Raw genomic sequence first — 13928 nt, forward strand, 5'->3', positions numbered from 1 at the left:
TAAAGTTATACACATTTATTATGTTACAAATCATTCAAATTTACAATAAATTTTAAAAACTAAATGTGTTACATACAGTCTGTTAAAATATCTACATCTATGGTCGACTTTAAAAAAATATGGCTTTCGCTTTAATATGTTACATTAGTTGACATTTTTCCATATTGGTAGGACAAAATTCTCTAAAATAAATAAGCCTCAAATTACAAGTCAAGTCTAGGTTTTGACTGGATGTATTTTGGAATACCAATCGAATAATTTTGTTTTTGATAGGAAGAATAAAAAACGGCAATTATATATTTCATCTAATGTAACATGAATAAAGCTTTAAAATATTTACAAAATGAAATATACACACCTGAAAATAACAGGGCTTACATTACACAAATTATTGGGTAATAACTACTTTATAAAGTCGTCCAACAAATCATCTCTGTATATTTATTTGATAGTCCAGTCAATACTAGGTCAGTTGACATTAAAAATCGACATTTTATCACAGCGGAGGAGTAGTTGCAGTACTTAAATTTATTTGATACGTAGAAAAAATGGATAAATATTTTTTTTATTGTTATCTGATTCTGTAATTAATTTTAATAAAAATACAAAAATGCACCAAACGTCAACTTACCTATTGATTGCTCTTACAAATAAAAATACAGTTTTAAATAATGCTTGATACAATTGTGACATTTTATTAACATTGGAAAACAATTTTTTTTAACAGATTATAGAAATTAAAAATGTTATAAATGCAATAAAATTTCTACCCAAGAAAGTACACACTGTCAATTTCTTAGTGTTGGCGCTTCGTATAGTCTATAGCATCGTTTATCACGACCCACGGAAACGGCAAAAAGTTTTTTTACCGTAAAATTATAATAATATATACATAGCGCGCTATTTTTCACGAATTTTTGTTTGAGTTTATTATTTTTCCACATACTATGACCCTTTTAAAACAAACTCAACCCCTCAAGGGTCGCGACCCCCGATTGAGAAACGGTCTAAAGGTTAAGACTAAAAAAATTTAGATGGTCTATAGACAAACCGAAACTTGGAATCCTGAATGTCAAAATCATGTGTTACAATTTTTGCTGCTAAGCGTTCCTAGAAATCCCACTCTCATAATATTTCAATGTAATAATTTTTAAGTTTTTATTGTTAAATCAAACAAGGCTTCAGGGCCAATCATTGACAATTAAAATTTGTCAAATTATTTCCTTTTTAAGCGCCCAATAACCAGGAGATCGCTCTCTTTGTAAAACTCAATATATTTTCAATATTTTGACTGAAATAGTCTTGTCTCTTTCCGTCAAATTGTATCTACGCTGTGATGAAATGAGACAGATCATCGTCGTCAACTCATTGGTTTTTATGAAAAATTAAACTTTTTCTATACAAATGCTATTTATATATATAATTTAATTGGTAATCAAGTATGTATATTGTTTGAAATTTGAAACATAGTATGAAAAATCAACTGAAAGAAAATAAAGTTTACAATGACACTTAATTAATAAAATGCTTTACAAATATCTCACATCTGTGTGTATAAACTTATATCTTAAATTGTTTAATAGTTTCAGGTAAATTGAATAAAGAAAAGTGAAAATTAGGCTCCATTAAAATTGTTCGGTAGTTACTCTATAATGATGGTATAGTTACTACATATATGGTGGGTGTAGCCATCATCACAGCTCCTTGAGTAGTGCTGACTTAGCATTCTTCAGTTTGTCTAGCCGTTTTGTTAGATGATTGTTCTCCGTCTCCAATTCTTCAACTCGGTTGAGGGCTTCACGTGCCTATAAAGGAAAAAAGAATTTAAAAAAAGAATTGGCCAAAAAAAATTTTTTTATGCAATCCCTAATATATTGTTCGGTTTTTTTTATTTTAACATATGTTAGATTAGAATTGTATTATATTGTACAAGCAGATTATCAGGTGGGACTATAATTTTAAAATTATTATTTACAATATTATTTTTACACTCGTTGTTATAAATTTTATGAGTTGAAGTTAGTTATAGAATACCATTTTGGTAAATAAAAAATATATAATTTTTAATGTTCATTTTTTGACATTTTGTTGACGCAAATATTAATTCGCTGGTATAAATTATGTACATTTGGATATAAATTACCTTCGCTATTATACATTAGAATTAATATTAATTTACTAAATACAATTAGATATTATAAACTACTAAATTGAATGCTGTAATGTACAATGATATTATCAAATACCTAAATTTAAAAAAAAACGCGCAACGTTAACCATGCGTTAAGGAGTTAAAAGTTCAAACTGGACCAAACCGGGTTTAAATAACTAAGTACCGTTAACAGTCACCATTATTGATAACTGCCCAGAAATCAACCACATCCTGTAAAATAAATATGTCATTATTTGTTTCCTAGATCCGCCATCTTGAAAGTTCTATTGCCTATGGTAAAATAAGATAAAATAATTAGCAACTTATTCAGTCCACACCAATGTTGCCAGTTATATCTTTTTACAATTCTTTGCTTCAATTTTATTAATTTATTTTTAGACGATTTTCAACTAATTTTAAAACAAAATAAAATATTTTTCAAAACCTTGCTCTAGTGTAGTCATTTAATATAGTCTTTACTTATATTTTCTGTATCCCCTTGGAGAACTTTTTTTTTTCTAATAGGCAAAAAGATCCGAATTTACGTCTTCAGGATGTCACGCTGAAACCACATGAGCACGATCTTTACTAACTTAATGTTATCTGAATATAGACTTTTTTATTTCTACGGTTTGGTCAATAGAGATCCCATCGTTACCTCTCTCTGCAGCTTCCTCCTCTCCTGTTTAAGCATCTCCTCGTGCTCGTCCTGATGGTCCTGCCGAGCTCTCAGCCTCTGTACCTGGGCCTCGAGTCTCGCAACAGCGCCCGCTTGTAACGCCGCTTCCGCTTCCGCTCGTGCCGCCCGCCCTTTCGCTTCCGATACTGATTTTCTTAGGGTTTCCACTGAAAAAATCAGAAAATACCTACATTTAAATATGCTTTTAGATTTTTAAGAGTAACTTGGGTAAGTGTGACTTTCTTATTTGGTGATCGATCACGTCAACTTTTTTTCACTACCCACACATTGTTTTTTTTTTAAAATAAATTAATATTTTCGTATTGCATTTGAATTGTATTTCATGAGCCGTAAGAATAGCTCATAATTTTTAGTTTATTTTATATAGACTAATTAAGAGTATATCTTCGTTCCTTACTGGTGTTGCCTGTAAGAGATCGCTTATTACCAGCCATCGGTGTTATCTGTAATAATTGATACTAGTGTTTACTTTTGTTAGTTTAAATAAATATTCTCACATTCATTCTCATAATCCAAGTCGTGGTGTGATGCGACGCCATTTTGTCTAGCCGCTCGTTCTTCGTTCAGTTGTAATTTTAGTTTCCGCACTTCCGACTCCAAACCCTGCTTGGAGCTCACGAGGTTTTGCAACCGGACGTCTGAAAATTACAATTATTAATTATATTTATTACAAAATACAAAAATATCTATACGCCAGGAGACACGTGACACAAAACGGTCACTGACTAGACGAACCAACGATGACGTGGCATGCTTGTAAACAATGTGACTTTTGATGTGAAACATCTATAGCCGCACGTAAAACCGATTTCTGGCGTGGCGACACGTCGCCACGGCATATGCATATGCCGTGATATACAGTCTAAATGCAGTAGTAAATTTCACATTAAAAATATTTAATGAATATAATGTTTATTCAACAAATAGTTATCGTTATCTGGAAAAAAATCGTAATATTTTATTTTATCATTATGACATATTTATTTCCAATCACAGTCTATTCTTTTCTGCATATTACTTTTAAAAATAAAATCGATGTTTCACATCTGCCAGGCGTTCCGAGACGGCTCACATTTTTTTTTTAATTTTATGGCAATAGTTATAACATTATGCCAGTTTCAAGTAAAAAACAATGTGACTTTGCCTGTATCTTAATACTTAATAGTTTAATTTCGTTGGAAACTGATTTTAATCAACATATAATTAATACATTTGTGTAATTAAATGATAATGAACACCCAAAAAGCTTGATATTTATCGACGCGACCCAGTTGCCATCTTTCTTATAGAAGAATTAGGGGCCGTTCTTTGAATAATGAATATGTTATCTGAATTTTCAAGCCAAAAATGAAGTCTTTAATACATAATCTGAAATTATTTTTATAAACTTCTTTTTTTAAGAGTGCGGCCACACGATGCAGTAACGATCCGATGCGGCACCGCACTGCAATTATTTCTTTTATATTATAATTATTATAAGATGATATTTGCATGCCTATTCATATGTGGCGGATTTTTGTAATAACTAATTGTAAGACTATTCTAGCAATTAAACGATTTGATTATTTCAAGCTATAGGGTGACATACGGGCGTTTCGGTGTGGCAATATACTTTACCCCTCCCCGCCTCGTCTCGCAGGACATCATGTGACAATTGACATAGTATAGTAATTTGTATGTAGGATGACGCCGGACCTCACTGTTACCGCATCGTGTGGGCGCGCCCTTAGTAGGTTTATAGTCATTGACAAAAGCTATGAAGACTCACCGAGCGTGCCCTCTCCTCCGTCCTCGAGCAAGGCGTGCGAGTGATGCGAGACCAGGGCCAAAGGGGGCACAGCGCCAAAGCCCTGCGCCTGCGCATCCCCCGACTCCACGAACGTGAAGCCCGCGCCCTCCACGGCCGCGTCCCGTGCACGTACCGCGTCACGGGCGCACGTCAACTCGCCTTCGACGGTGGCGTGGTCGCGCTTTAGACGCTCATGGGCGGAGCATTTCTCTTTGTGTTCCCGCTGGAATTGCATTGATTTTTTAAATATATGCAATGACTGTAAGGGGCCGTTCATAAACTACGTTCGCATACAGGGGGGGGGGGGGAGGGGTCTGGCCGAGTGTGACAAGATGTGACAAGGGGGGAGGGGGGGTATAGGGCAGCGTGACGTTCACCGTTTATTACATGTCATTAGCGCTCACAACGGGTTTCTTTGTTTTTCCAATACTTGAGAGAGTAACGTTTCCACGTACCCTGCGCTCTCGATTCAGTAACAAATGAAAATACTATTTCTCTAGAATTTATCATACTCAGTAGGGGGGGGGGTCTTAGTTTTTGTGACGAAATATTTCTAGGGGGGGTCACAAAAAGTGTGACACAGCGTGACAATGGCGGGGGAGGGGGTCAAAAAAAGCTGATTTCAGTGTGACGTATTTTATGAACGGCCCCTAAAAAAACAATTAGTTCTGCGCATAAAATTTTTATTTTTAATATATTACCTGTAACTGCGCGTACTCTTCTTGCAATTCTTCTATTCTATCTTTGAGCAGCTCCAACTGATATCCAAGCGCCGCTTTGTCATTGTCCAACTGAGCGTTCAATATCATCGCTTTGCGAAATTTCTCCTCCACCTCTTTTAATTCGTACTGAAATCAATATTTAAATAAAATAACCACTCAAACATAACAGTTTAAAGGCAATGAGCATTCTATGACAATAATCATTTTGCCAGAACCCAACGTGGAGATGTCATACACACGAAAAAGAGGAAATTAAATTTTAAGTTCATTGGCTAACACATAGATGGCGCTACCAGTCTTAAATAGCCCTAATTTGTTTTGTTTAAGCCGATTACAGTCCGCATATGAAAGTACTACAACCACAAATCAAATCGGCACCTGATTTGGCGAGGTGCCTATTTAACTTCTGCGTTTACCTAGTACCTAGTAAAGCGAACTACAAAGCGGAAATGTGTGAGATGAAACTCATTTGATAGACTGTAAGACCACTGACTGATAAGTCTTACATACCCTCAGATCCTTAATACTGAGTACTTCGTCAGAATCCTCCGAACTCCGCCTTGGCGAGTGCAATCCCGCCGGACTTAGGGACGCTAGTCTGGTTGCACCACGACGTCCCACAGTTTCTATTACATACAAAGTATTATGCATAATTAAAATGTATAGTGTGATTCAAACCAGTGGCTACCTTGGATGGCACCCGGTGCGGAAGTTGGTGGTGTCATCCGAAAGTAAAAAGCAATAAATTTTATATGATAACGGACATGGATCATTTATTAAGCGATCGCGAGCATGGAACGGGGAATCCCCCACGGCAGCGTCAGACTTTTTTGCGGGAATCCCCGAATTTATCTACAATCTGCACATACAAATCACTGCGATACCCAGAAACGAAGTTCCTTTAGCCACTGGAGCCTTCAGGCTGGCCAGTAGTTTATCTGATCAAGGAATTACCTTTAAGTTGAAGGAAACGTCCTTCCTCCACAATTTTGATAAATAATATACAAAAATTACGTATACATTTCGGCAATGCAATTAAATTTTTTTATTTCGTAAACTAGAGGCAATCAAAATTAATGTTTAAGAAGCGTCGTAACGGATCATAAAACTCGCGTTGAATGACCGATATCTCTGCGATTATGATTCTGCTGAGCCAATTGGGAACATCCCACTTGAAGAAATCTAGACTGACTGAAGTAGTCTAGACTGTGCATATAATTTAAAAACCATTGCAGATTATAACTGACTATAGAACCTAACTTTACTCTGTTAAGTATTAGACTTCATATTAAATATTTATAATTTCAAGATCCCGCCAAAACTCTAGCCAAGATGGCGTCGCACAAGTCTCTATGACGTACCATTTGCCTTTCAAAATGCACACAAACGTCAAATTTTAACTTGGTAGGTAATTGTCATTCTAAACACACGCATATATTTACTATAATATTTTATGAAAAACGGCAGGCGAAGATGTATTATTTACGTCATCCTTGATTCGCTAATCTGTCACGGTTTTGAGTTATATGACTGACAAGCCTAGTTTTGTACAGAATAACCGTAATAAAACTAATTTTTAGTACATACTGTCAAATACCCGGTTTCAATCCACTATGTTTTTACAGAAGTCAAACTGTATGTACGACTGTGTGTTGCGGGATGTCATTGGATGATTTTTTTCAATTTAAAGAACTTCCCAACCCCCTAATCCCTAAATCAGTAATTAACCACATGGATCGACTACTGGAGGAAATCACAAATGATAGTAAACTTTGTAGTAAATACTTAAGTTTTATGGTGAAATAATAAATTACTTAAAATATCATTAAATATCGAATTACGATTATGATAATTAGAAATATTCTGCCCCATAAGACGGTAATACGACCAGATAAGACATTAATTACGTACTATAATTATTCATCAGATTGTAATAGCTATCAAATTGTACCGCCGCCTTTTAATTGCCATTTAAAATGAGGCATATCTGCAATAGTTGAAACGGTTTACTTAGTAATTAAATTGAAATTATTTCAATTATACGTCTTTAGAAAACAAGTTCTTACATTGCTGTCATTTACAAATCTAGCCTAATTTTTAGTTTTTATTTATTTCATGCATTCATTCCGAGGCAGTCTTTTGATTAATTTATTATACTATCAGAATTCAAAACCCTTATTTCTATTAAATCGTGGGTACCACAGATTAAGGCAGTTTTTGCCGCGCACCACCATTATGTGGAACCAGCTGCCCACTGAAGTATTTCCGAACCAATTCGACTTAGACTAGACGACTCCTTCAAGAAAAGAGCGCAACAATTCACAAAAGGACCATGTTCCATGGAGTATCCATGGGCGGCGGTATCATTTTGACAAAAAAAAAAAAGAAAAAAAATACATATTAATGATTTTCTAAAACTTATTATAATGTATGTTGGTAATGTACCTAGTTGAAGAAATATAAAAATATTTTTACCTGCATACATATCGTAAGCTTTATCAGCATGGTCCTCCTGTTCCCTCTGCTGTCTCTCCAATTCCCTCATGCGTATCTCTCGTGCCTCTGCCCTCGCAGCCCGTCGCGCCGCCAGTCGCTGCTCAGCCTGGAATATCATAATTAAGAGAAATAAAATCATCGCTAGTAGTTTGGAGGCATCAGTTGGAATCACGTCATGGAGCTCTGTATGTGACCAAAAGACGTTTTGATATTACGTCTTTATCGAAACAAGATTAAATCAAAATCAAAGATAAAATCCAGAACGTCCTGAATAAATGTACTGATATCAGCCAATGTGTTGTCAAGATACACAAGCGATTTTTTTTGGGCGAATGATTTCACAACAGTATTTTTTCGGCGGAAATTTTCACTTGGAATCTCCTAAACTTGGAATTGACAACACAAATATATGCCACATAACTATAAATTGTAGACTGTTGTTGTAATATTATATAGTATAAAAAGACTAAATATTGTACATTCTATTTTAAAAGAGTAAGTTTCTTGTCCATTCTTCTCCATACGATACATTTTGAAAGGCGCAACAAAAGTAATTTTTTAAACATTTTTAACTTGCCTTTGCCTTGACTTAGTATTATGAGAAAAAATTGTTATTTATATCAAAGCATTGACAATTACGATTAAGAAACTACACAGATCACTTATAATCTGCTATTTATTCCCAACACACAAATATACAATATTCTTAAACTTCATAGTAATAATAATAATTAAAAATGTATAAATAGAAAATTAATACAAATGTATACAGTTTGGTTTCTGTACCTTTAGTACAGACATTTCCTCGCTGTATTGCGATAAATTAAATGATAAACATTTTAACTGAAGTGTTCTGTTACCAAATAAGAGTTTTATGTCTTCGAGACAAATTATTGTTATCGTAAATTTGTATGGCTCCAATAAAATTAAAAACCACTCTTACATAACATAAAACATTGCGTTGACTTTTGAGTAATACTTTTATTTTTAGAACTCAGTACTGTCTACGTTCTACTTTAAGAGAGCCGAGACCTACTGCAGACTGTCTCCCATGAAATTGTTCGGGCTAAGCGTCGTTTCTGAATTTTTCCTTAGTGTTAAGTATGACTCCTATATGTCTATTTGTTTAATAAGATTGGTGTATCTTTATATTGAACAAGAAATTGGCGTTTTGTTTGGAAGGAATAAAAAAGTAGATATTATATACGATATATTTAATTAACCAAAGTATGTGCCATTCATCTCTTTACTAAAAGAAGCATTCGGACGGGAATCAATAAAATCTATGCGGTTTCGACTGATCGAAGACAAAGTAAATAAAAAAATTACAAAAACAACACATTATTTAATACTTATTTGTCTATTGATTTATTGGTGCTTAAAAACGTCTTTTACTCACCCCATTGCGAAATATATCAAGCTCTTAATAATAGCATTCATTTACTTGTATCACGAACAGAATTTGGAAGATTTTGTTGATTTTATTTATATAGAACCTTTGAGTAAGAGATGGCAATGTTATTATCCTACAAGAGGTTACTTTTCTGATTGCCAAATTATGTTACCCCTTATCAAAAACGTATTTAAGCGACAGGATACACGTTGATATAATAAGATTTAATGTATTTACTGTATACTTGATTGAAACAAATAAAAATTATCAAATATGTAAATATTTTTGAAAATTTGCTTAAAATTAGAATTTTAATTATAAGAAATTAGAAGAGGAAGTTTAAAGAAAACTCTTATTAAATTATTAATGCAACGTACCCACATAACACATACTTTTGCCAATCCTCTACGGTATGAGTGAACTGATTGACTGACCAGCCATTATTGCTTTCCATACAAATGCTTCGATGAATCAACAACGACCTACACCAATGAGCTGTTTATATATTGATATTTATAAACATTAACTATACCTATTATGTTTATATAAACTTGGAGCTAATTCAGACTTTTAAAGGTAATAATGGGAAGGAACCAGCTCTACGACAAAAGTAATGAACGCTAACTTCCACTAGAGGCGCTGAAAGATTTTTCATATTACGATTTGTTTACATACACGCCAGTTTGTAAGCAGTTTTTACTAACTAATTAAGGGCCAGCGGTAAATCCCAAAACACATAATATTTAAATTACTTTAATCAAAGTATTCAATAATTGAACTTAATTAAATATGGCAATTTTATCATCATGATAAAAACAATGATATAAATTAAAAACAAAGAAGTGTCTGACTTGTCAAAGATTCTCAATCAGCAGGAGGCATGGTGGAATAGGAGCACGCACTTACAATCTCATAGGAACAACACGCTAATACATGGTCGAAATAAATAACATCACCTCATACACGAATTCAAGTACGACCAGTCACCACAAGTAGCACCCGTTCACGAGTATGACGCATGGCAAGCCATCGGCCCACCATATTTTAGGGAGTACATATTCTATGGTCTATATTTTATATAGACCTTTATGACTTGGACCAATCTGAACAATCACGTCTCTCAGAATTTTATTAATACAGATACAAGATTACCAAATAAAAAAAAGTTAAAAAGGCGTGTATTAAGGTATTTAGAATAAATAAATCGTACAAATAGAATATAAATATAGCACAAAAATACCATATCATAGTTCCACATATAAGTGGGAAGTTCTGAGTCATTGTCATTAAAACTAGGGGAGCCACCCAGTCTAGACCGTTTTATATTTAGCCTGATTGAATGGACTACTAAATTCCTGTAAGTTATACAGGAACGAACATAAATGTGGTATAAAAGAGTACTGAAAGCAGTGTTTTCTTTGATTTTCTTATTCGGTTCATTTGGCAAGGTTACGTCAATTTATATATTCACAGTAGCGATATTGTGTATATTATGTGTCTATTTTTTATGTACATTATTATATTTTGTTAAATGTTTCTCCACATTGGCATAGGCTGTGAAGATAATGTGTGTATTTCTGAAATAAATAAATAAATATTTACTTTTGTAATTTACTATTGTATATTATCCACACATTGCTTGAAAAGGAAATGCACTTTCGAAGATTCCAACAAAATACGTTTATGTACCACTGTTTTTGAGTTTTGCTGACAAGAAAAAAAGGGGGGGGTATAAATTACAGTAAATCTGCTTACGTAATACTTTAACAGCCTTAGGGTAAAAGGCAACCGTGAAGTTGGGGTGGGTAGGCCTTGTCCGTTGTGGTCTACGTCCAGGTCGTACTAGAGAAGGGATTGATCAAAAGTACCCATAACTAACGAGCATACAAGGTGAATAACATAAAAGTGAATGAAGCAAGAGAGGTTTGTTAGGACCGTACTGCGGAAATCCGTCTCTGCCTATGCGTAAAAAGGCTTTTTTATTCGTACAATTAAAAAACTTATTTACTATAATTATCGATTACTCGTATTACGGGTAATAACTTGTATTCAATTTTGAATATTGTTATCTAATGTTTGGAACAATAACGCGGTAATGACGACGCTAAGTGTATTTTAACATTTCGTCGATAATAACAACAGGGGCACTCGTTAAAACCGTATTTTGGTTGATTTTAAAACAAATGGTGACATTATATGACGAGGTTAACAACTGCTCTCAAATAAAATAAAACACGTGTGGCACTCGGGGACGGCCGCGGAAAGCTATTGCATAGCATTTTCAATTAACTTATGCAATTATAATCATTTATTTACTTTTTATTTATGCAGTATTTTTCTTTGATATTAATTCAATGTACCACTCTACCAGACTAACACGCCTATATAGTCTGTCTCACGCGTACCGGCTGCACCTGTATTACGTCATCGTGTTAGGTTTTTTTCGTTACGGAATTTCTTGATTCAGTCGCCGCGCCCGCGATTAAATCTATGCAATAGCTTAATAATAATTATTATTTATTTGCAAGAATATAGTACAAAAATGTTATGGTGGTACAGTCTAAATCTACCACAAATAATTCCGTGCACATTATAAAAAGAAATATCACACAGAAGTTAGACATATAGTCAATTCTCATATTATTTGTAGTGATAAAATATATTTTTACGCAAATAATAATCATCAATAGATTTTTTTTAAAGTACTACATTAAGTCGATTTCTAAAAACTATAGTAGGAAGTAAGTATCTTTTAAGCTTTCGGTGAATTATTATAAAGTTAATTGCCATACAAAAGGTGTCTTTCCTATAGGAATATTATTTTTCCTATAGGAATTGTAGAAAATTCAATTAATTTTTGGCACAGCCAATTTTCCACAATCCCTTCGACATATAAAATTACCTTTATTTTACTTAGATGTCGTAACACACCGTTACTTCTTGGATTAATAAGTCACCAGTCAGATCCTTAAGTGGTCAGCGCCGTACATGACACGTTTAATGATAGCCAAGTTTCCGGCTATTACACTCAAGAAAAATTCTATGTAACAGTACTCTAAGGATAGGACTTAAAAACGAGACGTACGTCAAAAACTTCTGTATGTCGAATGTATTGGAGTCTGACATACGGTCATAGACAACTCTAATAACGTCTAGTATCAGTACGATTATATTGTTATTATATTTCATAAAAGTGCCTGAAACTTTTAAATTATTTGCGATATTTATTTTAAAATAACTGTTGTTTTTAACTCTGGCTTTTTCTCTCGGTGTACATACACCCTCTGTCTTCTTTGATATCCTTTGATTTTCTTATTTAGTGATTGCGTGAACAGTTATTATTTACTTTTTTACACATCCACAAATTGTGAGTTTTGCTTACTTGTTGACAAGAAGGGGGGGGGGGGGAATACATGACATTGAATCTGCTTACGTAATACTTGAACGGCCCCTATACGACATTTCCAACTCTATTGTCTACTCTTTCCTTACCATTACTAAACAGACACTATACTTGTTGAGCAAAGGATTCAATACTTAAAAACCAAATTACCATTCACTTTTAAAAACTACAAATAGGAGTAATAAGCGCCTTTTAGGTAACTTGTTAGTTCAAAAGAAGTCGCAAACGTCTTAATAAATTGAATCTTATACGGATTATTTTGTTTTCATGTAGTATGTGGGTCAAATAAAATATCGCACCTATGGCTTTGACAAGTCTTTATTTATTGATAATAAGTACGTCTTGAGAATCAAATCTATAAATTGTTCTCAATAAAATAAACATAAATCAGTGGTGCTTCAACTTTTTTAGGTCTTAGCCACAGATTTCTGTATGTGATTCATGATCATTTGTCAATCAAATAGGTGATCAACCTTCTGTGCCTGACATACGCTGTCTTATTGGGTATAAGGCCAGCATGGTTCTTTCACCGTTCGAGCTAAATTGCGCACATAGACAGAAAGTCCATTGATGCACGGGGAATGAACCTACGACCACAGAGATAAGGCCAACACCGCACTTATATTATTCTCAATACCTTTGTTTTTATAGACTTTTGATATTACTGTGTATTTTATTATTATACCCGTACAGTCCAAATAGCAAGAAATCACATGAAATTGTCGTTAGTCACATGGAACAACCAATCTTGATGAAAACCTTTTAATATGGCGCTGGATATTAATTACTCGGACAGCCTCTCAATTTTAAGGTCTCATATAGAGAAAGAAGTATTAATATCCGGCAAAGAAAAAATCATGGATGGGACGCATCACGCATCCAAATAAAATTAACCAAAAGTCAAAAGTCATACGCCATTAAAGAAAACTTGGCGATTAAAAAGAGTGGCGGAGAGTTTATTGCCAGTTCTTCTTTTCCGTTCTACGCCTTAGATTTGAGCACTGGCAGTAAATGTAAATTTTTTGACGTTCATAAGTGTACTTTATTTATATTTATTTTCTTGCCCCAAGCTGGATACCAGCATTGACGTGAACATCAACGTCAACTGAGAGGGACTCGCAACTAGATTAAACAGCTAACTATGTTACGTCAATATGTTTTAGTTAACAATTACTCATTATTTAATCAAACAATAACCATTTCAAGTACACTTCCGACACTTGACAAGTCTAACAATGTGATAAAAACACATTGAAATATTCTAGAATTATTG

The 13928-nt window shown here is 33.9% G+C and overlaps 1 protein-coding gene across 4 annotated transcripts in view; it reads right to left on the reverse strand.

Moving 5' to 3' along the window:
* Positions 1 to 413: 413 nt before the first annotated feature.
* Positions 414 to 13928, reverse strand: part of LOC111000203 (leucine-rich repeat flightless-interacting protein 2) — a 35226-nt gene continuing 21711 nt past the window's right edge. For all 4 annotated transcript variants that reach the window (XM_045629136.1, XM_045629137.1, XM_045629135.1 and 1 more), the window contains 7 exons: positions 7839 to 7965; positions 5874 to 5989; positions 5343 to 5489; positions 4621 to 4864; positions 3350 to 3490; positions 2811 to 2998; positions 414 to 1805 (listed from right to left, as the gene is read on the reverse strand). In XM_045629136.1, coding sequence (XP_045485092.1) covers positions 1695 to 1805; positions 2811 to 2998; positions 3350 to 3490; positions 4621 to 4864; positions 5343 to 5489; positions 5874 to 5989; positions 7839 to 7965 — 1074 coding nt within the window. In that variant the 3' untranslated portion in view covers positions 414 to 1694. The remainder of the gene's footprint in view (positions 1806 to 2810; positions 2999 to 3349; positions 3491 to 4620; positions 4865 to 5342; positions 5490 to 5873; positions 5990 to 7838; positions 7966 to 13928) is intronic.

Source organism: Pieris rapae, chromosome 8 (genome assembly GCF_905147795.1).
Source record: "Pieris rapae chromosome 8, ilPieRapa1.1, whole genome shotgun sequence".
Classification (NCBI taxonomy): domain Eukaryota; kingdom Metazoa; phylum Arthropoda; class Insecta; order Lepidoptera; family Pieridae; genus Pieris; species Pieris rapae.